Source organism: Dermochelys coriacea, chromosome 15, assembly GCF_009764565.3.
Source record: "Dermochelys coriacea isolate rDerCor1 chromosome 15, rDerCor1.pri.v4, whole genome shotgun sequence".
Classification (NCBI taxonomy): Eukaryota; Metazoa; Chordata; order Testudines; family Dermochelyidae; genus Dermochelys; species Dermochelys coriacea.
Genome location: NC_050082.1, coordinates 29,002,601 through 29,030,554, shown reverse-complemented (window position 1 = coordinate 29,030,554; position 27,954 = coordinate 29,002,601). Strand labels below are relative to the sequence as shown.

At 42.0% G+C, this 27,954-nt stretch overlaps 1 protein-coding gene across 3 annotated transcripts; it reads left to right on the top strand.

The window, feature by feature from the left end:
- On the top strand, window positions 1-25,520 carry FOXN4 (forkhead box N4). 3 transcript variants are annotated; one of them, XM_038373048.2, is made up of 10 exons: window positions 1-173; window positions 1,035-1,123; window positions 12,611-12,774; window positions 13,343-13,458; window positions 13,557-13,670; window positions 15,058-15,185; window positions 15,700-15,796; window positions 16,701-16,908; window positions 22,356-22,736; window positions 23,408-25,520. In XM_038373048.2, the coding sequence occupies exons 2-10, from the start codon at window positions 1,038-1,040 to the stop codon at window positions 23,656-23,658; spliced, it is 1,545 nt and encodes a 514-aa protein (XP_038228976.1). In that variant the 5' UTR covers window positions 1-173; window positions 1,035-1,037; the 3' UTR covers window positions 23,659-25,520. The 3 variants fall into 3 exon arrangements, with proteins under 3 accessions (XP_038228976.1, XP_043354371.1, XP_043354372.1); XM_043498436.1 differs by having other exon boundaries at window positions 1-600; XM_043498437.1 differs by having other exon boundaries at window positions 2-2,031.
- Window positions 25,521-27,954: the final 2,434 nt, after the last annotated feature.

Genomic DNA, 27,954 nt, shown 5'->3' with positions numbered 1-27,954 from the left:
CTGTGGCTGACCCTGCCAAGAAACTCGCGCGCCCTGTGCGCATGCTCCAGGCTGGACAGCTCCTGAGAGGGAAATTTAAAAACGGTTTGGAGCCTGAAACTGCAGCCAAATTACAAAGAGAGAGATCCCTTTAGACCAGAGAAGTGCAGCAGCAGCCGCAGATCTCACGCCAGGTACCATCCTGCAAGGTTTGCTTTGCATACAGTTGTGCAATTAGCACGTTTCATTTTCCTGTCAGCACAGAGGATGTAATCTTCAAGTTCCTATTGAGAAATATGGGCAGATGCAGAATGTTTAGCTCTTGTTTAGTTCATGGAGGGTGCAAGCTTTTTCTGAACTTGGATCAGCCTTATTGGCACATGCAGTTTTTATTTTTTTCCTCACTCTGCCTTAGCTGCACTTTTAGAACAATAGTGTTGCAAACAGTTACTCTTTGGGGCAAGTTGTCCGACTGAACCTTTCCTTCCCTTTCTGCTAAAATGATCTCATTCATTGCCACAGCTGCTTGTATTATGGAGTGTTTTTAAATGACTCTGCGGTCACCCAGATTTTTTTTAAAACTTGTGTCTTCACATCAATTCTTTGTCAGATATTTTTCTGGTAATAACTTAGATGTACTTAAAATATTAGCCATGGTCATTTTTAAATGTCATTCAGTTTTCCTACATTTTAAATTGTCAGGTCATATGATTTTGTTTAGTATATAAAAACTGACACACAACTGTTTTTCTAATTTGGTTGGTATTCACTTGACACAACTGTGATGCTGTAATGGATTCACTTGACCCTTCCATTTATTACATCAGTTATGTATTCTGCATTATGTTCTCCTTTGCCTTTGTAAAATATTTAGACATTTTATAGCCTAAGTAAAACATTGCTCTTAAAAATGATAGGAAATGTGACAACAATAATAATTATATCTTACATTCCAGGTTTTTTAATTTGGAGTTTTTAAAATTTTCCTCCATACTGCTGAAATGCTGGATAGCTACTTCATACCTATATGATTTTTTTTTTGGTCTTCCCTAAAGGAGATGATAGAAAGTGACATTACATCCGTGATGTCAGGAATCATTAGAAATTCAGGGCAAAATCATCACCCCTCGCCGCAGGAATACAGGTGAGGAATTTATCCATTTATAAAGAGGTGTTGCATCCTCATGGCCCATTAGATGACTTTAACAGTTATGTATGTTTCTAAATAAAATCACATATTCCAGAAATCCTATTTAATGAAGAAGCTAATTACATTTAGCTCTTGTCTTTAAAAGGAATTTTCTCTTTGGTGACTGCTTGTAATAACTATGTGCTCAGAAACATCCTGGCTTAAAATGTTTTGATAGGAAATCATAGTCAGTGCAAATATATTCAAAGCCTGGTGTGAACTTCTGGTATAGTCTGAGCTCTACGTGATTTGCTAGACTATGATACTCTTGTAAAATAGTAATGATTTAAAAGCCCCCTTTCATGTAGCATTTTGAATTGATAGGAAAAACAGGAGCCATGTTCAACTAGCACTTGGGAAGGTCCTAATTAAAATAAATATTTACTTTAGTTCCCAAATGCATTCGTATGCCAAACTACTTACAATATGAACAGGAACAAACTTGAGTTTGCTGACAACCTTTAGCAAGTAGGCATTTATTTACCTATACCAACACTTACCCATTTAAATTTTAAAAAAATCTTTTTTCTTAGAAGTCATGGGACAGTTATGCATGAATTACAGCGCTTTGGGTTCAGTTCAGTACATCTTGTCATATGAGGCGACGTTTTATGAAACACATTATAGCATGTGAATCAGTGCAGCACAGTGAAGAGGGCTTTTTGTTGGTTTGTTTTTAAATGCCGAGTGGGTGACTAAAAGCTAGTGCGTGTTTTCAACATTTCCTTGGGTAAAAGCGGGCAGCCGTATGTGTTCTCCTTCTTCTTCTAGCCTCTCTCTATTCAAAATGCAAACATTGCCAGGCAGCTTCTTTCAGCGCAACAAGTGATTTGTTATACTGGGTGAAGCCACTATGGAGAAAGGTTTGTGAAACCCTGTTTTGCTGTTTATTAAAGCAGTGTTTGCTCTAGGTATTTTGTTGGTTATGTAAATATTGGTAAAGAAATGTCTGTTGTTTAGGAAGGGTGTGGGTGACCTGTGGATGCTCAACTGTAAATCAGTATTAATTCCCTGAAGCATATAGCACCGAAACAAAAACCATTCATGTAGGGGAGATTCTTTAACTCTTAGTAGCAAAAAAAAAAAAAAAAAAAAAAACACCAACAAAAAACAACCAACCGTTTTGCAGGATATAGTTTATTTTACTTTTAGGACACACTGCCAGAGTATCTTAGTTTACTTGTTTCAGAGTAGCAACTGTGTTAGTCTGTATCCGCAAAAAGAACAGGAGTACTTGTGGTACCTTAGAGACTAACAAATTTATTTGAGCATAAGCTTTCGTGAGCTACAGCCCACTTCATTGGAGCATGCCACAAGTGCTCCTTTTCTTTTAGTTTATGTGGAGATCAAGCAGGTTTTAAAACTGCTTTTAGTTATATATCATATAACCTTAGAACTAATAGCTCCTACATCACTAAATGTTTTTAACTAGTTTGAGATTTTTTTTAAAAAGTCTCTTCTGAGTTACGTGACCTCATTTACAAGTAGTAACTTCAGATAAAAATGCATCGGATCTGAACTACATTGCAAATGTGGAACAGTATTTGTCCTACTTCATGAGAAAACACTTTGGATTATGTAAAAGAAAATCTTTTAGACGGAATGATTTTAAGAAAAGAATAGACCTGTCAAATTCTATCAGCTCTGTTTACTCTCCTGCTGTCACCACAGTCCAAGACTGGAACCCACAGTCCTGAGTTCTCCATGGGGGAGCAGCAGGGCTCCACAGAGTAGGAAATGGCCTCCAATTAGTCAGTGGGAGGCTGAGACTGTGCTGAGAAGACCCTTCTGTCTCACTTAGAATCTTTCAATTGGAGAGTTACACTTAGAGGAGACCAGGCTTTCCAGGAAGGGTAAAGAAGGGAACAGACAGAGGGGGAGAGACAGGAATGAAAGGCAGCAACTACAAATAACTGTACATGTGGTTTATAGAGAATGTGTGCCCAGGCGGTTTAAAGGTCATATTTGAAACATTACAAGGTTTCCCTTGTTTTAAAAAAAATCACTTTGGCGGATCTTGAGATCTTCCAGACCAAGAGCATATTTAAATGAGTGTGTGTGGATGGAATGGTGATATGGACTGTATTACTCCATGAAGTCCAGACACGGACAGACTTGTATGATGGTTTCAGATACATATTTTTGCACAGATTCAACAGTGCAACATAAAACACCATCCTTGCTAAGTGCCATCTCCTACACCTTCAACTCCTCCCTCCTGTGGGATGTAGGTACCTGCCAACTTTGCATAAAAGGATGCATTTCCAACTCCTCCATAGAAAACATTGTTCTCTCTCACCCTTATTGGTTACCACCTTAAGGATAGGAGGGACACACACTTCTATTGACTGCAGCCAAAACTTTAGGGAATGATAAAGCTGTAGAAGAGCTTGCTGGGATTGGCATACCCTGAACATGTTGCTCTTACTAATTCATTACAAGATAAAATATTTACACTAAAATCAGTTTAACTTTTCAAAACTGAAACAACAGGTGACAAGTTTATAATGCAATAGAGTATCTGTGGGTGTTCCAGTAGTGACCTAAGCAAATTATAGGTTCTGAGTCAAAGCCTATTAAAGCAATGGAAAGACTACCCTTGATGTCAGCGGACTGTGGAGCAGGCCCTTGAGGAGCAAAATTATTCAGCTTACAAATGCTCTGGTCTCTACGAATATTCTTTTTGGTAGAATTTTACAAGTAAAACAGAATGGCAACTTTGAAACCATTAAGGGCCATTGGGCCAAATATTCATGCACTAAAGCAACTTTACACAACAGAGATTTTAAAAGTTCCTAAATATGTACTGATCCCAAACACAGGAGTGGCTATTTATTTGCTAAACAATGCTCTATTTCCAAATCAGCATGTGGGTGAAACTGTGCATTTTTCCCAAAAATCAATTGTCGATTCAGTAGACCCACTTGGGGGGAGGTATGGGGAAATATGGTTATCAAATAATATAAGGGGCACGTCTCAAAATACATACTAAACTATTCTAACTTTTATAACAGCTTAAATCTAGACTGACTTGACCACAGAACTAACTGGCCCCAGAGCATGCCAGAGTCTTATATAATGGGTCTGATTCTGCACTGCAGTCTGTTTGCGTTTAGAGTATCAGGCAAAACTCCCAGTGTTGTCTCTGGAAGTTTCCTCAGAAATGACTGTGGCCCTGGTCCAACTACTGTAATCCAGGTTTTAACACCTCCTAATGAAGGTCTGAATTGATTTTAACTGCCGTTTCAAAAAGCCATACACATTTTCACAGAGAAAGTACATATTTGTTAAGGGTGGGACATTAACAAAAGTCAAAACATTCACTGTTAAGAAATATTCAACATTCTTGCTCACGTTTGACTCTCTTTGTTTTTAGAATATAGCAGCAGCATACTGGTTTTGGTCAATCACTAACCTGCTCCTGGGCTACAGGGTGAGAACAGTGACATGCCTAAAATGCTATGTTTGGACCATATGCCTCTAGAAAAAGAAGGGAATGCAAAAGTAATTCATCTGGCCTAACCAACATTTATGCAAATACAAGTTTAACAGAGTCAAAAAAACATACTTGTGTACTGGTATATCAAAGATACTTTTAAAAGCGTCACTAACTAAATGAAATGTCACTTTTCTAGCTTAAGGAATCACATTACAAATAGTAAATAGAGCTAGTTAGCAAAAAGAAAAGGAGTACTAGTGGCACCTTAGAGACTAACAAATTTATTTGAGCATAAGCTTTCGTGAGCTACAGCTCACTTCATCGGATGCATTCAGTGGAAAAGTGGTTTCGTGAGCTAAAGCTCACTTCATCGGATGCACTGAATGCATCCGATGAAGTGAGCTGTAGCTCACGAAAGCTTATGCGCAAATAAATTTGTTAGTCTCTAAGGTGCCGCAAGTACTCCTTTTCTTTTTGCGAATACAGACTAACACGGCTGCTACTCTAAAACCTGTCAGAGCTGGTTAGGTAGATAAACTATTGTCTGGAGCTTATTACTTTTTGTAAAGGTTGTTGGACTTTCAGTGTAGTGTAGTATAACAGCATCCTCATTTCCCCCTATTTCTGATTTATTTGAGCAGCCTTGTATGATATTTTTGAAGGACTTGCAATGTGAGTATAAAGTCACTATTCATATTAAGTTAGAAATAATGGTTTAAATAGGTAGCTCTTAGCCAAAAGGTGTTTAAATAGTCACAAAGCACTGACTATATGAGTAGAAAATATCTACTTTACTTGCGTCACGTATTGGGTGAAGCGCATCCTCAAATAAATAAATAAACCTTTAGTGTTACATGAATATAAATACACAAAATTATCACATTAATAACACATAAATAAGGAGCATTAACTCATTAGATATCCTGGCTAAATTCTAACGGATGTAATTACATTCTTCCAACATAAACTCCCCCCACAGATTCATCTGGTTAAGATATACCTCAGTTCCTGTCCTAAATGGTTATGTAGTGTGACTTTGTTCTGATAGACCCTGATTCAGCAAGAGATTTAGGCATGTTTGTAGTCCTATTGAAACCAATGAGATGGAGAGTTATGTACATGCTTAAGTGACTTGCTGAGTTAGAACCATAAACAGCTGTTATGTTCCACTCCAGAGATCGCCGCACTTTAATGGTAGAAAAAGGGCCTTGTCTACCGCTTGTATATCAGTTTATTTGTAAAATGTTTTGTGAAAGGATGTGTTTGTAAGATACGACTACTGTATGTCTGGAAGTCAGGCTACAACATGAGCAAACCAAGTTTGGAATTTGGATCTGTGAGGAGCAATCTACGATTTAAATATTTTCAATATTCATCATTGGGGACAATCACGATCAGGGAGTTTGCATTAAAATAAAACTTGCTGCAGCTAAAAGGTTACAAATACATAATTAATACAACAGTAATTGTTTCTGAAGAGAATTGCAGTGTCCATTCCCTTGACACTGTGACGTGGCTGAGGGATTTTATCACCTTAGTTGCTTTAAAAAAAAAAAAAAAGGAGAGAGAAAGTTCCTAAAAACGAGTCAAACTCAGGGTGCTGAGAATTGATTTAAGTGGATTAGCTCAACTGTTGCCCTTGCAGTTCCTGAAATTTACTAATCAATGTAAAATTAAAAAATGATGACCCTTGCTTCTCAGATTATTTTGCATTTACAAAATTCTTACTTGTAGCTCTGCCAGTCTATAGGCCCCATCCCCCCCCCAAAGTTCCAAGACCCCTCAGCGTTCAATGAAATCAGGATAGAGAACCCTGAACCCCTCACCGGAGGGGCTAGTTCAAGACCCAGGGCAAAAAATGAATTTGGTTTAGTGTTCAGTTACCACAAGAAGTTTCAAATACTTGTGGTAGAGAGCTAGAATGCTTGGATCCCTGACAGTGGGTAATACTCCTGACATAAGCCTGGTCTACGCTAAAACGTTAGGTCGACCCAGCTACATCTCTCAGGGGTGTGAAAAATCCACAGCTCGGAGCGGCATAGTTAAGCTGACCTAACCTCTGGTAAAGAGAGCACTAGTCAGTGAAAGAGTTCTTTTGTCAACCAAACTACTGCCTCATGGGGAGGTAGATTACCTAGGCAGACAGGAAAACCCCTCCCATCAGCGTAGATAGTATCTAAGCTGAAGTGCTGCAGGTGCAGCGTTTCAAGGGTACACAAACTCATGGTCATTTATACCTGTGCAGAGTGAATGTAGCATGGCAGCATTTTACACTCAGTTGGCACTGGAGTAGATACTGGTACAAGATGCAAGGCAAAGGGAAATCAGTCCATGGTTGGTAATCAGGAGATCAAACTAGGGACATGTAATGAAAGCGAGCAAAATAGCTCTAGTTCACAGCCAGCAGCTATTACCAGTTTACACAGCACCATCTATATAGGGCCAGACTCTGCCACCCTTCTTTACGCCAAGTAGAAGCCACGTTTGTTTCCCCGGAATAACTTGCAGAGCAAGGTGCTACGCAACACGAGTCAGTTTGGCGGAATTTTGTTCATAGCAGGGAAAGACTGTTGTGTGGAGCACAGCAGGGAGTCAGCAGCCACAGATTCACTTCCCAGCTCTGCGATTGACTTCCTGTGAGACTTAGGCAATCACACAGTTCATTTATGGCTCAGTTCCCCCCACCCCACCCCACCCCACCCCACCCTCCTCTCTGATATTGATCTGCTTCCCCAGGGCGCTGTGAAACTTAATTGAAATATAGAAACCATGTTGATAGTCATTAAGGTACCATCTACCAGAGGCTAAGCATCTTTGTTCGAGGTCCTTGAAGAGTTTTGTCCTTTTATCTTGACTACTGTAAGAAAAAGGAAAAGTTAAAGAGCAACACTGCACACAGTGATCAGGTTTTTGGCTTTTTTTCCAAAGCCCTGTTTCTTCCAAGGCTGGGCAGGGGTAGTCAATTATTTTTTGTCAAGGTCCAGATTTCTTGGTTAAGGTCCAGACTGCAGAGAAAATAATAAAACAACAAGAAGTAGTACATAAGATTTCAAGGTCCATTCAAAAGCATCTGGCCATCGGTTTTGGCCCACGGTCTGCCTATAGACTACCCCTGATGCCGGGGTTTCTAAACTGTGGTTGATGGAGCACTTGGTGGTGGTCCAGGGAGAGCTATCTGGTCTCTGGGGCTAGCTGAGCTTATTTCCAGGGGACCCAGAAATGAGAAAAGGTGCTGGGAACAAGAAGCAGCAAGCCCGCCTCATTGCCTGTATGTAGGGGACACTGAGTCCTATGTAAGAGACAGAGGGGAAGCTGGATTTGTTGGCAGAGACCCAAGCCAGCCATTAGCAGGAGAGGAACTTCCAAAGGAACTGTGGAGACAGAGAGAGGTGCTTGTGCTACATGGGAGATGGGAATCAAGTGGCAAGGAAGCATTTGTAGGGCAAAGGAGGAAAAGGGGAAAGAAGAACAGAACCGATAAAGTGAGGGGCAAAAGTAGACAGTGTGACTAATTCACTCAATTTTTAAATGACGGAATACTTCCTGCATTGGAGACAGCTAAAAATATGTAAGCAATTGGTGCAACTGCCGAAGGGATGTTTGCAATCACAAATGAGAAGGGAAGTTCTCTTTGTCACCACAATGTGAGTGGAGGTTTCCATGAGAGCCTCTATGACACTGCCATCTACACTGAGAAAATGTTTGAGAATGGCTGCCTAAGAATTTACCACTTTCCTAGACCATCCCTAACCTTCAAATCTGAGCTTAATGACCTCAGCCTGAGCATTTTGCTTACAAGCCAGGCTGCCTTTATAAAGTGTTAGGGCAGTATAGACAAAAAGGAACACCCGTAAAGTCTTCAGGAGAGAGCAAAGCGTGCTCCCTTGGCAACAGCCGCCACCTTGAACTGAAACTGCTTTCCAAAAATGGAGGGCTTCTCAGCAAGCAAGCAAGCAAGCAGGCAGACTCCTTAGACATTTTCAGTAAGTATGTGTTAGGTATATTCCATTGGTATTTAAATTCATCTGAGCCACACATACCTGGGGCTGTACAAACACACAGGAAGACATGGTCCCTGCCTCCAAGTGTTTACCATTAATTTAAGACAAAAAAGGGAAGAAGGATACAATGGAGATCTACAAAACATAGTTTTGTATGCACGTTATCTCTATAGTTGTACGTTGGGGGAGGGGAGGGGATTACACAGGTGGAAGAAGGTTGAATTCCATGAGTAGATAAATTGCCAGCTAGCTACTCATATGCATGGTTTAACTAAAGCCGATGGTTTGATTTGCATTTTTTTCCCCTAAGAGTCAAAGACACACCCAGAACCCATCTACCATTAGAGGAGTTGAATTTATATTGCATAGTATATTTGTACATTTAAAAAAACCCAGCAATGGGACAGCTCTCCCTGTGTAAATCTTTGTAAAAGGTCTGAGCTCTCATTGCCTGGATCGGGTTACTGTGAAATGTGAAGTATGGAAGTGACTTGAAGTCACCACTGCTGAAATTTATGTTTGTTTTGAAGACAACTCAAAGAATAATCCCTTTATGCCACATGCATTTTTGGTAACCTGCTTAGATTCTACAATTTTACTACAAACTATTAACGTTGGTTAGAGTACTTGTCAGTCTATTTTAAAAAAATAGTTGTAAGAGAATACATCAAAGCTGTTTAATTGAACAAAACAGAGGTCTGTTTTGTTTTGATGGGAAGTATAAAGTCAAATGCAGACTAGAAGCCTATGCTAGGATGGAGGGGGCTAAAATTTGTTTTACAAATGGATCGGAGCACTCTAGTTCACTATACCCTTGTATCTGGTTTAAAATGGGGCATAGTGACTGGTATATTATCTTTAAAATATGGCCTCTGTGCCCCTCCCTGTCTCTGTTAGCAGAGGTCATGTCCAATGCGCTGTCTGCACGCTGTTCTGTGATTTTGTGGAATAAGGGTGCTGGGTAAAAGGAAATATGCGCTTCATGTTATACTAGGAAGTAGGAGAATTTTGAGCTATTACCCTATTCAGGCTGTTTGCAGTTAAGGCTTCTGACAACATCTAACCACACAAAGTGGATTACTAATCATTTAGGCTTCTAAAAAAAGAGCTGGATGGATCCACTTGACGTTAACATAAACCAAAGGAATTCATCAGTTTTCCAAAGAGATAAACATAGAGAGGTTATTGTGCAAATATGGCTTCTGTGGTCCTCCTATTCGGAGCTGTTTAGCCCACGCTGTGGAGTGGAGAGAGGGCATGTGGCAGATTCATTTCCTGACAGGAGGCGTGTGCAGTGGGTTTTGACCCTCACCGCCCATCTGACCCCATTATTTGTTGAAGGAGCTGACTTGTCTGGAAGGACTGGCAGGGACCAGGGTGCCAGATGGCATGTGTGTGTCTGTGTGTGTGTTGTGTGTTGGCTGTCAATTCAGCCAGATTAATGTGAAGTTTGTAAAAAGGAGGAGGGAAAAAAACAATTAAGCAAGAATGCCAAAAACAATGGAGGCCACGTGCCACTGGGCAACAGTCGTTTGCAACACAATGGGTTATCGGCTTACAATGAACGGGTCCAACTGTTGCAAACGACATGAGCCTGCCCAGTTTTCAAATCATTTAATGCTCTTGTTTACTTACAACCCAGCCAATCGCTAAGTAGGGAGAGTGGTCACCTGATGTTCTTTTTATGCATTTAAGTCCCAGGCCTCACAAAATAACCGAACAGTGGTAACCATGGCGATGCTAATTATTGCACTATAACTACAGTAGGAGAAAGAAACCAGGGTAGGCTTGGAGGAGGATTTGAAGACATTTTTGGCCAGGATTTGAGCTTTGGCTTCTGCTTGTTTTGTATTTTAAAATCTTTGTGCAAACAAATGAAGTTCTACTTTAGAGATCTACCGGGTAGTGGAGTTTGGGGAACTTTTGAACTACTGAAAATCTTGACTAGAAAAAGCTAAAATCTCAATAGCCTTTTGGACTCCAAGACACTGCTGTTTTCGCATTTTATGTTAAGCTGATTTAGACTCATGTAAAATGTGCAAGATGCTTCAGCAGAAATCTGATGTATTGACTGCCTCTGTCTCACCATTTGACAATGGACACACATTAGTGCCGTGCACCTGGCTTTTTAAAAGGTCACTAGTTGACTGGAGAACATTTTCAGTTAGGATGTTTTAAAAAGAGAATCTACAATCTCAGGCTAACCTGTGTTCTTCCAAAATAGAAACGTTTCCAATGGCTGATCTGTGCAGTCCGTACTCAGGGCTATGTAGAGATATCCCATTTCCTTATGTGAAGTGGTGCCCGACTTCCTCAGCACGATTCAACAGGAGTAACACTCTCTCCCTCTGAACACCTGTTTGTAATCGTTGTAACTCACGGACTTCAGTGGCAGCTTTGAATTGAGTAAGAACATTTGCAGTTTGGCCCTCCCTGTAAATTTGTTTGTTTTTGCTTTTTATGCAGTGATTTCCTTATCAGAAGCAATACAAAGTTGATCATCTCTTTCTAAGAGCACAGCCTGTGCAAGCAGGGCAAAATGTGCAGATTTCTAAATGGAACTTTTCACCAGGAGAAGTCTGGCCTGGTTTTCCATTGGCTTTATCAATTAAGATTGTAAGAGTTTATGACCATAAATGCAGACTATCTGAAGATTTAGCACATCGGAGGTGGTTTTAAAAAATTAAGTTGGGTATAATTCCATTCGATCTCACCAAGGACCGAATGGAGGAGATCTGCAGTTCATTCCACAATCTACAGATTTTGCTTTATAGTGAAGATTGCAATATGCTGGTTTCTGAAGCCCTCCTAGGTTCTAATTAAGGAAGGGCTAGATCTGAATTTTTGTTATAACCTGAATCCAGTTTCCCTTCCTGGTTCTCATACACTAGCACAGTGCTGCATTGTTTGGTTTCCAAATGCTGCAGAGGAATGTGGATTTGGAATTAAAATAAAGATCATGGAAACAGTTCCATAAAAAAAACAACAACTTGTTTTTACAAAATCTTATTCTCAGCTGAAGTTGCCCTAGCAGGGTCCGTCTTGAAATGGACAGAGACCCTTTAAAGATCTCGTGCTAGCAGATTTTTTTTTTAAAGTTTCTCAGAGTGGTTAGAACATTAATAATCTACTGCTTCAAAGCCCCCACCCCCCCGCACAGGGTTAAAGTAATGTTTGAGATAAGTACAAACCAGTTACTCCTATTCGGAACTTAGTTACCAATTCTAAAGAGCCTTAAGCAAACGCTGGGCACATAAATAGTCCCACTGAAGTCAATTTTCCATTACCAGCGTTCAGTGTGGGCATAAAACTGGACCTTTTTCTAAAGCAACAAGTGCTCCTAGTGCACACCTGTTTGGTACAATAACTGAATGTTTACAGCACGGGCTGCAAGTTGAGAGCCACTCTAACCTCTGAAAAGCAGCATCTCAGATGGAAACACCAGCAGCACTCGGAGTACAGCGCTGCTGCTCTGACTGCTGTACTAATTTCCTTCTTTCTCTCTCTCGTGCAAAAATGTACTTTTCATAATGTTCAGCTGACCACTATATTGTTCTACAGGGAGATCTCGACAGAATAGTCTCCTAAATTGGTCCTGGTTCAAAACAGAAACACTTCAATGCCTGCTAAATAAAATGTTACCTCTCTTACAAAGGAACACATGGAGGCATTATGAATGGGAGATGGGCCTGAACAAAAAATTCAGACCTTGAGCTTTGGATCCACATCCCAACTTCCATGCATCCGATGAAGTGAGCTGTAGCTCACAAAAGCTTATGCTCAAATAAATTTGTTAGTCTCTAAGGTGCCACAAGTACTCCTTTTCTTTTTGCGAATACAGACTAACACGGCTGCTACTCTGAAACATCCCAACTTTGTAACTCGGACCCACGTCTATTCTTAACTTGCATTAGGCTGGGCCACCCAGACATCCGTCTTACCCACAGACAATCTAGCAGAATCTTTGCATTCTTTGCTAACCTCCCACCTTGTTCCCTGCAGACTCTTGGCTTCCACCCCATCTCAGTTGAGTGAAGATGACCTTCCAAGCGATCTGCAGTCCTTGTCGTGGCTGACCTCTGTTGATGTTCCTCGCTTACAACAGATGGCTAGTGGAAGAATGGACTTCAGCATCAGCTCTCAGGATTCGATGCTGCAGCAGACAGGTAACTTGCCCTGCTGTTAAATGACAAATAATAAAGAGAGACAAAACGCCCTGTAACAAGCTTTCTTGCTTGTAACTTTTCACGGCAAGCATATTAGATTTAGCTCTCTGCCAGAAGCACTACATCCTGTTGCCTTCTGTTACAAGAGATACTCCCTATATATATATATATATTTTTTTTTTTTAAAGAAGCACTGCGTACTAGAGGTTAGAACAAAGATCGAAGAGTCTGGTCTTGACTTTTATGCCCAGCTCAGCCTCCTTGTGTGACCTTGGCACAAGGATTTCGTTCTCAGAACTTCTCAGTACCTCTGGAAATAGTCATTTATCTCTGTGCCTTTGTTTCAACATCACTAAAATGAGAATAACTTACCAACCCTGCAGCTGTGCGCTTCATACAGCCTCTCAGTTAACGGTCACCAAACTTCTCCTTAGTCTTAACATTACTTCAGCAAACACACTTATTTGTGTTCACTTTATGAAGCAATTTACGCGATTAGATTATACAACCTTTTGGGGCAAGGATTTTAATTCAGTATAATTTAGCCTTTGTGCTTTTTCATGAATAGGTCCCGTGCCAGGTAATATGCATTCAACAGGTGCTCCAGGAGCAATGATTCAGGTGCAGGCCAGTCTGCCACAGGGAATTCTGGGACTGAATACTATTACATCGCATGGAGCAAACGTAAGAGCTGACCTGAGTGGGTTAATTGTCATTGCAATGTTTGCCAAGGAAAGATGTTTGACTATAGGACCAACACTTTTGTCTCTTCATCCCAATAGATGAGCCAGTACACAGTCGGAGGGCAGCCATCTCCTAGTTTACAGTCACAGCATCTGCTTTTCCCTGCTCCTCCTTCACAGCAAGTGTTTGCCATAGCACAGAATGTGCAACAGGTACTATTATTTGCTATGCAGCCTGCGTCTCAGAGTAGCTGTACAGATTGGATTTGCAGGCTCTTACACAGACCTACAGATATTCTGCACCAAAGTGAACAGCTGAGCTAAAATCACCTTGAATCCCCCTAACCTAATCTCTGTGCATGTGCCTTGAGGGTCAGGTTCTAAAAATGCCAATTCTAGGAACCCTTCAGAAGGAAAAACACCACTGCCTTCCCTACCACTGGTGACGTGCCATAGAAACTCATTATTGGGAGTGTTCCCTTTCAAGAACCAGTAATCGGCTGCTTATTCCAACTAAGTTGTCACTACACAATCCCCCCAGAATTGGAAGAAAACATTCTATCCGTGTGTCATTTTACCCATCCTCAGCCGGCTTCCTGATGACTCTGCTCAGTGAAACAGCAATGCCCAGGGTCTGGAAGAGTACCCCTCCAGTCCATAGCTGCAGCTTTTGGGGAAAATTCCATCACGGCCCTCTCCCCCCGTGTCCCTCCGAGAGGCCAAAGACGGAGTGGAAACAGAGACAGAGCTGCTCTCGTTCCATCCCTCTCCTCAGCTCAGGTCTGCTTTGCAGCCAGGAACAGACACAGACCACACAGCACTAGCCCACACAGTTCTTCTACTGTGGATATTTAAAAAAACCAAAACCCCACTTTAGTCAGTCTCCAGAGCTTCAGGCCAGTATTTTACCAATGCCAATGCCAGATTGCTCAAAAATGTGATGGACCTGAGGTGGGGTAGGGACAGCCTGGGATGGAGCTGTGACAATGTCACAAATTACAAACAAATTATTTGATAATAGCATTCGGATGAGCAAGAGCCTTGTGTGCTACTGTATAGTGAACCGGAATTGGGTAGCTTTTGGTATGTTCATTTTAATGATGTCCTGTAATTTGGTGTCTGAATCAATTAGAGTCTAAACAGCATAGAAAGTGCCTCCCCTTGCAAAAAGCGGGGAGGGGTTGCACTGCGAGGGGAAGGGAGAGGAGTTTCATTACGAGAAAGAATGGAATTTGCTGTAAACTCTCCATGTCCTTTAGTCCACACTTGGCCTCACCAACCGTGGGATTGGTTAGAATCTCCTGTCTCTTCAGAGCACAGGAGCCTGTTTCAGGAAGTCTTTCTGTTGCACCCGTACTGTCTGGAATGCGATCTTTTCCAGGGAGCTTTCGTGTCTCATCAGTACAAAGCCAGAAATAGCACATGGGGTGTGTGTGTGTGTGTGTGTGTGTGTGTGTGTGTGGTGTGTGTGTGTGTGTGTGTGTGTGTGTGTGTGTGTGTGTGTGTGTGTGTGTGTGTGTGTGTGTGTGTGTGTGTGTGTGTGTGTAGAATGGGGAAAGCTGAATCTTCTGACAGTTTTCCCTCTTTCTTCTGAATACAGTGTAACCCAGCTGCAATATACAATGCATCCTATGGACCCCATCCTCAATATGCTCAACCTCGCCTTGCTCCTCACACTGCTCAGGAAGTCCATCCAAAACATTATCCCAAGCCAATCTACTCCTACAGGTGAGTGGAGGACAAGCTGGGATATTACTCCCAGCCTGCATTTGGCATGGTTATAAATGTATCATACTTGGCACAGCAAAAGCATCCGTTTCCTTTCCTAGCATAAAAGTGATTTACTTTTCCCATGATCTTGATAGAAGTCTTCTCTGGAGAGGCAAATCTGCATCACTCCTCCCACAGCACTGTGCTGTTCTGTCCAGGTTCCTAGCATAGTTAATAATAGTGGAAAGACATTGACAAGTTAATCCCCTTCCAGCAGAACAGAGGTGGTGTAACAGCGCCAAAGAGCTTGGTTCTCAAAATTTCATTATCTTTTTTGGACCCTTAAACACGCAAGCTGGGTAACGTTACTGTAGAGCTGATAGATCCTGAGTGCAGTGGGAAGTGACTGTTCACATGGGCACTTGTGTCTGGGCAAAGGTGGTTGTCAGGTTGCTAGGTAAAGAGGAGGATATTATGGGCCAGCACAGTCTGAAGAGGGAACTGGCTTTTATCTTCTCTCTCTTTCTTTCAGCTGCTTGATTGCAATGGCATTGAAGAACAGTAAAACAGGCAGCCTCCCAGTGAGTGAGATCTACAGCTTCATGAAGGAGCATTTCCCCTACTTCAAGGTAAGGCATCAATAAGCTTTTACGACTGAAAGGAACAAAACAGGCCTAACCACTTGCCACTGCATTCGATCAGTAGCATCTCAACACACCGTGTACCAAAAACAACCACCCCAGACACCCACGCATCTCCCCTGCCTTTACCCTGACTGCATTTTAATTCTGGAGGCACAGTGTGTCTAGGGGAGCAGGCTATTTATACATAGGCTACTGGGCATAAACAGAGAAAACAGCCTGGCCACAATAGGTAGCACCATGACCTCATCCTCCCCCCATCCCCTCCTTGGGCTGTCCCCCAAAGCAAGAACACCCCGAGAAAGGTGGCCTCAAGAAACGCCATCCCTGGTAGCCTTGGAGCCTTGCTCAGATCTTCCTTTTACACAAGGCCTATTGCTGTGACATCTAAGGGCGGTATCTCCCCCCTACCCTCAAGCAACTGGTGTCCAGTTCCAAACTCTGCCTTGGGCAGACCCATGCATGTAGCAAGTTCCACAGCCAGTTGTCCACCCCTGAAAATACCCTGCTGCCTCCAGCCTCCACAGAGCACGTCTAGGTGGTCAACAGCACAGCATCAGCTGAGAGCACCTGACAGAAGGGCAAAGTGCCAAGGGAGAGGGGCTGTCTCAGAGATAAATCAGACCCAAACTGCTTTATTTATGTTGACACCAATGCCTTGAACTGTGCTTGGAAGCTAGTGCAGCCCAGAGCCTTGTGACGTACTAAAAACATGCAGCAAAAGGAGGCCGAGTGCGATATGCTGAAAGCTGCTTGCATTGCTAAGTGGGTGGGCAGGTTGCTGTGATCCGCACGGCCTGTGAGTCTCCCCCATGGAGAATTTACAGTCCATCCACCCGACGGCTCTCCTCACTGCAGCAGCTTATTCGAATAACAACCTTCTGCCCTCCAGACAGCGCCCGATGGTTGGAAGAACTCTGTGCGCCACAACCTCTCCCTGAACAAGTGCTTTGAGAAAGTGGAGAATAAAATGAGCGGCACCTCGCGCAAAGGCTGCCTGTGGGCCCTCAGCCCTGCCAAGATCGACAAGATGGAAGAAGAGATGCAGAAATGGAAGAGGAAGGACTTGGCCGCTATTCACAGGAGCATGGCCAATCCAGGTAGACTGGCATTGGGCTTTGCCCGCTTGCTGTGTAGAAGAGTCACAGTAAATGAGATGGTTTGGCCAGTCGAACATAAATTGTTATAGTTATACAGAGCAGGCTTGGGAAAGGGAAAAATGTTTCAGAGGACAGGGTAACCCTGCGGGGCTCGTTGTGTGTAGACATAAGAACATAAGAATGGCCATACTGGGTCAGACCAAAGGTCCATCCAGCCCAGTATCCGTCTAGCGACAGTGGCCAATGCCAGGTGCCCCAGAGGGAGTGAACCTAACAGTAGTGATCAAGTGATCTCTCCTGCCATCCATCTCCACCCTCTGACAAACAGAGGCTAGGGACACCATTCCTTACCCATCCTGGCTAATAGCCATTAATGGACTTAACCCCCAGGAATTTATCCAGTTCTCTTTTAAACCCTGTTATAGTCCTAGCCTGTTATAGTCCTTCACAACCTCCTCAGGCAAGGAGTTCCACAGGTTGACTGTGCGCTGAGTGAAGAAGAACTTCCTTTTATTTGTTTTAAACTTGCTGCCCATTAATTTCATTTGGTGGCCCCTAGTTCTTATATTATGGAAACAAGTCAAATAACTTTTTCCTTATTCACTTTCTCCACACCACTCATGATTTTACAGACCTCTATCCTATCCCCCCTTAGTCTCCTCTTTTCCAAGCTGAAAAGTTCTAGCCTCTTTAATCTCTCCTCATATGGGACCTGTTCTAAACTCCTAATAATTTTAGTTGCCGTTTTCTGAACCTTTTCTAATGCCCGCATATATTTTTTGAGATGAGGGGACCACATCTGTACGCAGTATTCTAGATGTGGGCATACCATGGGTTTATATAAGGGCAATAAGATATTCTCCGTCTTATTCTCTATCCCTTTTTAATGATTCCTAACATCCCGTTGCTTTTTGACTGTCGCTGCACACTGTGTGGACGACTTCAGAGAACTATCCACGATGACGCCAAGATCTTTCTCCTGATTAGTTGTAGCTGAATTAGTCCCCATCATACTGTATGTTTTGTTTGGGTTATTTTTTCCAATGTGCATTACTTTACATTTATCCACATTCAATTTCATTTGCCATTTTGTTGCCCAATCACTTAGTTTTGTGAGATCTTTTTGAAGTTCTTCTCAGTTTGCTTTGGTCTTAACTATCTTGAGCAGTTTAGTATCATCTGCAAACCTTGCCACCTCACTCTTTACCCCTTTCTCCAGATCATTTATGAATAAGTTGAATAGGATAGGTCCTAGGACTGACCCTTGGGGAACACCACTAGTTATCCCTCTCCATTCTGGAAATTTACCATTTATTCCTACCTTTTGTTCCCCGTCTTTTAACCAGTTCTCAATCCATGAAAGGATCTTTCCTCTTATCCCATGACAACTTAATTTATGTAAGAGCCTTTGGTGAGGGACCTTGTCAAAGGCTTTCTGGAAATCTAAGTGCACTATGTCCACTGGATCCTCCTTGTCTACAGGTTTTTTGACCCCCTCGAAGAACGCTAATAGATTAGTAAGACACGATCTCCCTTTAAAGAAACCATGTTGACTTTTGCACAATTTATGTTCTTCTATGTGTCTGACAATTTTATTCTTTACTATTGTCTCAACTAATTTGCCTGGTACTGACGTTAGATTTACCAGTTTAATCATCTCTAGAGCCCTTCTTAAATATTGGAATTACATTAGCTATCTTCCAGTCATCGGGTACAGTAATTGATTTAAAGGACAGGTTACAAACCATAGTTAATAGTTCTGCAATTTCACATTTGAGTTCTTTCAGAACTCTTGGATGAATGCCATCTGGTCCTGGTGACTTGTTACTGTTAAGTTTCTCAATTAATTCCAAAACCTCCTCTAGTGACACTTCAATCTGTGACAATTCCTCAGATTTGTCACCTACAAAAGACAGCTCAGGTTTGGGAATCTTCCTAACATCCTCATCTGTGAAGACTGAAGCAAAGAATTCATTTAGTTTCTCCGCGATGACGTTATCATCTTTAAGTGCTCCTTTTGTATCTCGATCATCCAGGGGCTCCACTGGTTGTTTAGCAGGCTTCCTGCTTCTGATATACTTAAAAAGCATTTTGTTATTACCTTTTGAGTTTTTGGCTAACTGTTCTTCAAACTCCTTTTTGGCTTTTCTTATTACATTTTTACATTTAATTTGGAAGTGTTTATGCTCTTTTCTATTTACCTCATTAGGATTTGACTTCCACTTTTTAAAAGATGCCCTTTTTATCTCTCACTGCTTCTTTTACATGGTTGTTAAGCCACAGTGGCTCTTTTTTAATTCTTTTACTGTGTTTTTTAAGTTGAGCCTCTATTATGGTGTCTTTGAAAAGCATCCATGGAACTTGCAGGGATTTCACTCTAGTCACTAAAAAGAAAAGGAGTACTTGTGGCACCTTAGAGACTAACAAATGTATTTGAGCATAAGCTTTCGTGAGCTACAGCTCACTTCATCGGATGCATCCGATGAAGTGAGCTGTAGCTCACGAAAGCTTATGCTCAAATACATTTGTTAGTGTCTAAGGTGCCACAAGTACTCCTTTTCTTTTTGCGAATACAGACTAACACGGCTGCTACTCTGAAACCTGTCACTCTAGTCACTGTACCTTTTAATTTCTGTTTAACTAACCTCCTCATTTTTGCATAGTTCCCCTTTCTGAAATTAAATGCCACAGTGTTGGGCTGTTGAAGTGTTCTGCCCACCACAGGAATGTTAAATGTTGTTATATTATGGTCACTATTTCCAAGCAGTCCTGTTACAGTTACCTCGACCAGATCCTGCGATCCGCTCAGAACTAGATTGAGAATTGCCTCTCCCCTTGTGGGTTCTTGTACCAGCTGCTCCAAGAAGCAGTCATTTAAAGTATCAAGAAATTTTGTCTCTGCATTTCGTCCTGAGGTGACATGTATCAGTCAATATGGGGATAATTGAAATCCCCCACTATTATTGAGTTTTTTATTTTGATAGCCTCTCTAATCTCCCTGAGCATTTCATCATCACTATCACTGTCCTGGTCAGGTGGTTGATAATAGATCCCTACTGTTATATTCTTATTAGAGCCTGGAATTACTATCCACAGAGATTCTATGGAACATGTGGATTCATTTAAAATTTTATTTCATTTGATTCTACATTTTCTTTCACATATAGTGCCACTCCCCTCCCTGCACCCGCACAACCTGTTCTGGCCTTCCCATAGATTTTGTACCCTGGAATGATTGTGTCCCATTATTATAGCAATATCCTCCTTTAACACAAGGCACTCTAGTTCACCCATCTTATTATTTAGTCTTCTAGCATTTGTGTACAAGCACTTTAAAAACTTGTCATTGTTTATTTGTCTGCCCTTTTCTGATGTGTCTGATTCTTTGTGAATGTTTCTCGTCTGATCTGGCCCATACTTTATCCTCTTTCATCCCCTCCTCCTGACTAAAACCTAGAGAATCTCTCTCAATAGACTCTCCTCTAAGAGAAGTCTCTGGCCGATCCACGTGCGCCTCTGCAGCCATCGGCTCCCCCTTCCCCCCCATCTCTTAGTTTAAAAACTGCTCTGCAATCTTTGTTATGTGAACTTCCAGCAGCCTGGATCCACCTCTGGTTTAGGTGGAGCCCATCCTTCCTGTATAGGCTCCCCCATCTCCAAAGTTTCCCCAGTTCCTAATAAATGTAAACCCCTCCTCTCTACACCATCGTCTCATCCACGCATTGAGACTCTGAAGCTCTGCCTGCCTACCTGGCCCTGCATGTGGAACTGGCAGCATTTCTGAGAATGCCATCATAGAGGTCCTGGATTTCAGTCTCTTTCCTAGCAGCCTAAATTTGGCCTCCAGGACCTCTCTCCTACCCGTCCCTAGGTCATTGGTACCTACATGTACCATGACCACCGGCTCCTCCCCAGCACTACACAATAAGTCTATCTAGATGCCTCGAGAGACAGCCGCCAAGGAAGTTGGTTTGGCTAGCTGAGTGATTAGGGAAGCAGTGCACCATGCTCTTCTGGCACACTCCAGGAGTGTTTATTATTGGCTTAAAACCAAACAGGTTTCTCAGGAATCTAGCATAAAAAGCAGGCCTGGGTTTGCTGGAATAGTGCCTTCCATGTGAAATAGTCAGCATTGGCATCAGAACTGAGCCGCGGGAGCGCAGAAGAGAGAGAATTTTTTTTTAAAGTATTTTTTGATTCAGCACTTCATCCAAAGCTTGCTTGGTGTGGTTCCTAAATTCTCCTGCCTCCGATCTTTCCAGCCCTGACCCACCCCGCCAGGCACTGACTTAGGTTCCCACCTACTGCCTCTCCCTGCCCTTCACTATCTGATCATCACTCCCCTCACCTCTCCTGTGAGTGTCGTCTAATGACTAATGCTGGGCAATGTAAGCCAGAACTCCTGGCTTTTATATCCAGCTTTGCCACTAACACAGAGATTTTGGGCAAACCAGACTTCAACTCCCTGGGCCTCAGACCACTCATCTGCAAAATGGGTGCGCCACCTCCCACCTAGCAGAATGGGAGGGAGGCAGAATTCATGCTGTACAATGCTTTGAGATCATCTGGTGAAAGGTGTTAAATTACCAACAGCATTTTCTATTCAAAGCCCTGACTCCAGTTTTCTCAAAATACCCCAGTCAGTTTTATCTTGAGATAGTAACCACTTGTCTTAATTGGGTATGCCAGCTCTTTCAGACTCGGATCAGATCCAAGATGATTATCTTCTGCCCCATTTTTGTCTGGTCGATTTATCTGAAGTCTTTAGACATTCTAGACAAGTTCAGCTGCCTATAGTCAGTCCTTTAGCGCATTGCATTTTAAACATCACATTTCATGCCTATTTTGCGGAATTATTGAGATTTTTATTCATTCTCCAAGATTTCCCCATTTTTATACAAACAGTGTATTTGTTAAGATCATACTGGCATGGCCATGGCTGAAACCAAACCTGACTTTTCCTGGTAAGTCTGGAACGTGTGATCAGAATGACATGACATTTTATTTTTGACTGAAGAGTTTAAAAACAAAGTATTATTGAAGCTATCATGTGGCGGTCCTAAAAAACATACTTAAGATGTAAAGACAAGTTAAGCGAATCCTGAGTCAGATTAAAATTTCCTGATCTCTATCAACAAGGCGCTCACTGTAGGTCTGCCCCAAGTGGTTTGAAGAGTGTTAGCCTGCCTGCCCTGGTAAATATATCATGCCAGGGTTTTCTTGGCCTGATCATAAGACATCAAAGAGAAAACCTGTGTATGGAAGGGAGGGAGGAGTGGAGGTGGCAAGAGCTACCTGTCCAGCTCCAGAACTGTACTTCTGCAGTGTGTCCCTATTTACTGCTGAAAAGCAAAGCCTGCATCGCAGACCCTCAGCGGCCTCAGGACCTATTAGCCCTGCTCACACGATGGTAGACAAGTATGCTCAGTTGCTTGTTTTCTATACAGAGGAATTAGATAAACTAATCACCGACAGACCTGAGACCTGCAGGCGGCCTAGTAAGCAGGCAGAATCCGAAGGGTCCACACTGACCCACATGGCAGCAGCCCAAGCCCGAATCTCCATCTCCAAGCTGCAGCCCCAGCCCATGACACTCTCTCTGCAGTCCATACCACTGCATCACCAGATCCAGACCCAGACCCGCATAGCCCCGGACTCACCGGCACCTGCCCAGACGCCTCCTCTCCATACTCTGCCTGACATGAGTCAGAGTCCCCTTCCTCACCACCCAATGAGCCACGCAACCGCAGACTTCCTGAATGTGACAGCAGATATGAACACCGAAGTGGATGCTCTTGATCCAAGCATCATGGATTTTGCGCTACAAGGTAAAGGGGAAGCTGGAGGGGAGGGGAGGGGAGGTGTGTGTGTGTGTGTGTGTGTGTATTTCCCTACATGCGTCAGTATAATTTAGCCCAGTGGAACAGTGTCCAGTGAAGATCAGGAGTATATGCGGGGGGGGTTAGCTTAATGGTTCATAAAAAGGCACTGTGGTCGTGGCCAAGTCTGAGAACCTGCCTAGAACAGGATCTCCCAAGTTCTAATCCTAGCTCAGACAAGGACTTCCTCTGTGGCCGTGAGCGAGTCGCAGCCTCTGTGCCTCAGTTTCCTCACCTGTTAAAAGGAGAGCTTCACCACCACCTCCCAGGGTTGTTGTGAAGATTAGCTAGGTCGTGTCCATGCAGCATGGAAGGAGAGAAGAGTGCTATATAAATAATATCAGTGCGGGTGAAGATGACGTTTTAAGCAGGTTGGGAGGGGCAGGAAAGTTAGCTGTGGACTGACCAGCTGAACCTATATTATTCCTGCTATTCTGAATGCCTTTGTACCACAAATACCAAAAACCTAGTTGCTCACAAGCGTCATCGTATGACTGAGTAGAAATTAAAATCTTTCAGTTAAGATAGTTAAACAGTTACTCTTAAGACCATTGTACACCTTGAACCCAGCCCACGGCAGGTCAAAACTGTAAAGGGACTGAATTTATCATCTTTTAAAGGAAATATATGGGAAGAAATGAAAGACGACAGCTTCAATCTAGATACCTTAGGTGCCTTCAGCAACTCCCCTCTCCAGCTCTCAGACTGTGACCTGGGCACGGCTGGCCTCACCCCCGTCTCAAGTGGTAGTGATTATCCCTTCTCAGACTTACAGGTCACAGGCCTCTACACTACTTACGCCACACTGGATAATGTAGCCTCATCACAGTACATGAATGGTCAAGGCAACAAGCCCATTGCTCTGCTTTAAGATTCACACATGCAAGACCCTAAGTAACTTGTCACAGGCCTATTCACTTTGAGGCCTGAGGATATGATCTGAAAGCTAGAAAGCTGCTCCTTCTGCAGACCCCTGCATCATGCAAGGTATTTACCAGAACTCTCAGTGTGATGCCAAAATGTATCAAGCCAGTACTAGCACAGGGTTTGTGAACACATCTCCCTCTTCATCTTCACTGAGATCAAAAAGGATTTTGGCTGTTGTGATACAAGCTGACAAAACAGAGCATGGAATGCATCAGTTAGGAAAAACTTTACTAGAACAATTCACACACTAGTCACATTCTGGTTAAACGTAATCCAATGCTCAAAACTAACATCGTGTGCAGGACTGGCATGCAGATCCTGTTTGACCACAACATACACAGGAGCCACTGCAGCAGCTCACTGCTCCAGCAGGACCGAGTCAGAAATTCCAAGAACCACCTGATCTTATGTATTTGTTTCTTTTTTTTTCAAAGAGCCAAATAACTGCAGCCATCAAACAAAGAGAGATCACATACCATTTCTGGAAACCCTTGCAATGCCAACACCTTTCTGATATAACTGTCTTTAATGTATTGTTCCAGGGGCGGGGTGGGAAGGAGGCTTCAAGCAGAATTTTTTTTAAATCAAACCCACAATTTTCTTATTTAGGGCTTAATAAAAAAGGAGGGTTAGGGGCTGACCACATGAAGGTGGTTGTAGGGCTGAATTATGAAACTGATCACTGGCGTGGAATTTTAGGAATGACATTTATCTTAGGCTAAAAAAAAAGATTAGGTTTGTTACAATAGTTTCTGTATATTGGGCTTCTGTTGAGTCTTGTGCTAGGCAGTATTACTATTTGTAAATTTATTTATATTTATTGTTATGAAGAGAAAAGAAATTATGTAAACTGAGCACTGTTCAATTTTTTTTTGAAATGCAGTAACTTTATTTGCATGAACTAAATTATTCATAATCACAAATGCAACACCTTATTTTAAATCACTTTTGTAGTACTTCAGTTTCATTTTGAAAGCTGAATTTAAACAAGCACTTTTGATACTGTGAAACACCTTTTAAAAAAAAAGTCAGACCAAATATTTTTTTACCTGTACAGTACCAATTCATAATTGTCTTTTTTCCTAATTAATCTAAGCAAAATTGATTCTTACCATGCTTTTTTTTGGTAAACTTTTGAAAACTAGTTTGTATTTGGTAACATTTTAAAATTGCATTTGAAGAAACAGTTCAAACGATGAGTTATGTAAAGCAGATTGTAAAAATTACACTTAAATGTAGAGTTTAGGTTTTTGTACCTCTGTGACACTGAAGTAATATTTATTATTATTTTTTTATGTTTTGCTTAACACTGTGCCTCGAGAACAATTTTACACTTTCTTATAATTGTACCAACATTGTACCTACTTATATTCAGACAAAACTCTTCCCTACACTATATTATGACTAAGAATGTTTTGAAGCAGAAAAAGGCCCCCATTAGTTTAAACCTGTGTACTGAAAAATAAGAATAAAATAAAACAGTCAAACTTTGCTAAATTCTACATACTGATACTCTGGGAAGATGTAGAATGCAGGATCTTATCCTACTGCAATGTCCAGTGGTACTTTCTTGTTGAAAATCAACATTGTGAAAATGAGATGTGATAATGTCTTCTGCATATATATCTTTTCAAATATGCACATACATAATAACCTCTTCTAAAGTGGCATGATGCTCCATGTCATAATTTATTGTTTAATCAAGTCCCATTTAGAAAACAAAATAATGTGAACATCAATCATTTGATGTGAGTGGTATCATTTAAGATGTTTTAATTTTTTAATAAATATTTCTTAGTGCTAACACCCTGGGTTATTCTAGATGTACTGTTTTAAAATTAGTCTGGTGTACATAAAGCCAAGTTCAAAGGGTATTTTGCAATTAAGTGTTAAAAAGCAACAGCCTGGAAATTGCTATCTGAATATTAGATGGTGGAGAACGGTTTTATCTGATTTACTAATGCAGTAAGTTCAGAAAATGTTGATCCTTGATATACTGTGTAAGTTTGCTGCAAATGACCAAAAACTTCTCTTAAACATGAGACTATACATTATCTAAAGAGCCCACCACTATAGGAAAACAGTTGTGTCCCTCATTTCTACTATCCACACAAATTAAAACAGTTTACTTCTATACAGTACCTTTGATCAAACGAAACATAATAACGCCTTGAAATCCACCATGACGTACATCAGAATCACTCCCATTTTACAGTTCGGAAGAGAGTGGCGCAGAGAGCTGAGCGGCTTGTTGTAGGTTATTCAGCAAGCCATTTTTGCCGAGCCAGGAATAGAATCCAGGAGTTCTGGCTCCTAGTCGCCTGCTCTCTTCAAATGGTAGGGTTACAAAACAGGCTAACAGTTGAACCTATTTAGAATTTTCCTGAAATAGAAATAGATGTAAATCTATTGCCTTTTCCTCCTCCCTCCCCATTTCAAACCTCCCTTGAGAACAACACTTTTAAAAGGCATATCGTACTTTCCTCCACAGCCCACTTGCTGCGGAGAATCTTTGTATCTAAACTCACCTGCAGCCAATGATTTTTGTGTAGTTCCATTTCTCACAGAAGAAGTCCTGCAATCCATTGTGTATGAAAACAGATATTAAAAAGATGAGCTGTTGAAATCAGGTTAAATTGGAAGGGCCTGAACGTTACCACCACTGGACAACTCTTTGGGGGCCTGTGTGAAAGTCACTGCCTAACCCTGCTCCTCAAGGGTCACTGGCTGCCCGACATTCCAGCAAAATGGCTCCTGAGAACATGATGGAACTGGGTTCACATTCCTGAAAGGCCAGACAGGCTCCAACCTTAGCTACCTCTTCATCTCCCTGTGCCTCAGCCAATCCACCTGGAAGAGATAGGTGACATAAGAACTTCCCTGCAAATCAAATGCTGTATCGGACAGATGCCCCAGGGTTAGTAAGTGACAAGGAAGGTTTTGGATTGGGGCAGGGGGTGGGGGGAAACAGTGTTTATGTTTAATTGCTACAGAGCATCACACAGACCACTGTTGCCGTGTTACTTACCCAAGGTCTGCTCACCACCTAGTCCTTTCTCCAGATGGTTCATCAGAGGACACTAGCTGAACGTCACTCTGGCGTTCTCTGCAGCAGTTTTAACAGCAGCAAGTTTTCTATCCAGTAAAGGGCCTATTCACCCTATATTTCCCTACAAGTCTTTTCAAACATACTCCTACTAACTAGTGCCGGTGCTACAGTTAGGCCTCTTGCACTCCAGGCACTGAAATCAAAGAAAGTTTAACCTGAGTAAGAATTACAGGGTTTAGCCCTAAATGAAAGCTCCAAACAAGCATACACAGGGTTTCATAATTCTGCCTCAATTACACATGCTTTCCCTACATTGAGGGTTACATTTAAACAAAATTTCAGAAGCTGACAACTAAGCCAAGGAAAGCCATTATGTTCAGCCTGAAGCGTGAAACGTTGATCTCATCCAAAGCTCTAAGCCTGTACAAATGTGCTCTCTCGTGAAACCAGCCGCAAAACTCAGCAGCTTTGTGCTGAAAACCAGTGCAGTGCTATTTACAGGGTAAATACGATGGAGCTAAACTCCCATTTCAGTGCAAGTTGGGCATCCACCTCTTTTGAAACATCTTCGAAAATTCCAGACATATTTCATCCAAATATCCAATAGTATTCAGTTTTCATTAAAAGACAGAAGATTGCTGAGGGTAACTAGCTGAGCCGCTACAATAAAGTATCACCCAGTGTGCACATAACATGTGCTATTGGCTTTCACTGGTTTTAAATAGGCTTTGACATTACATCTGTGGTGATGGAAGAGAGTTCATCCCTAAATTTGTGCAGTGGAGAGCGTTCCATCATACATGGGCTTTGCAAATATTCATGTTTTAAGAGATTTTATTTTGTAAGATTACCGGAACTATAGCTAGTTTAATAGCAGAAGTCTTCATTCTCATAGGTTACGTACAGAATAATCTAAAAGAATCATTTACTCTTTGGTCTACCCCAGAAGCTATCCCAGAATGCCTTTTTTTTTCCTCCAAAAAACCTGCTCACTTCGTGCACAAGTGTTGCAGTGCAGGGCCCAGACCATGCATCATCAAATGATGTTCCTGCAAAATCCCCAATCCACCCAGGTAGGAAAGGGGAAAAAGAAAAAATCCCACAGCTACATGACAGACAACTTGGCTGTAGCACCCTTGCTTCCCCACCCCATTCTAACACAACTGGGTTAGAAAGAACCACAACTGGGCA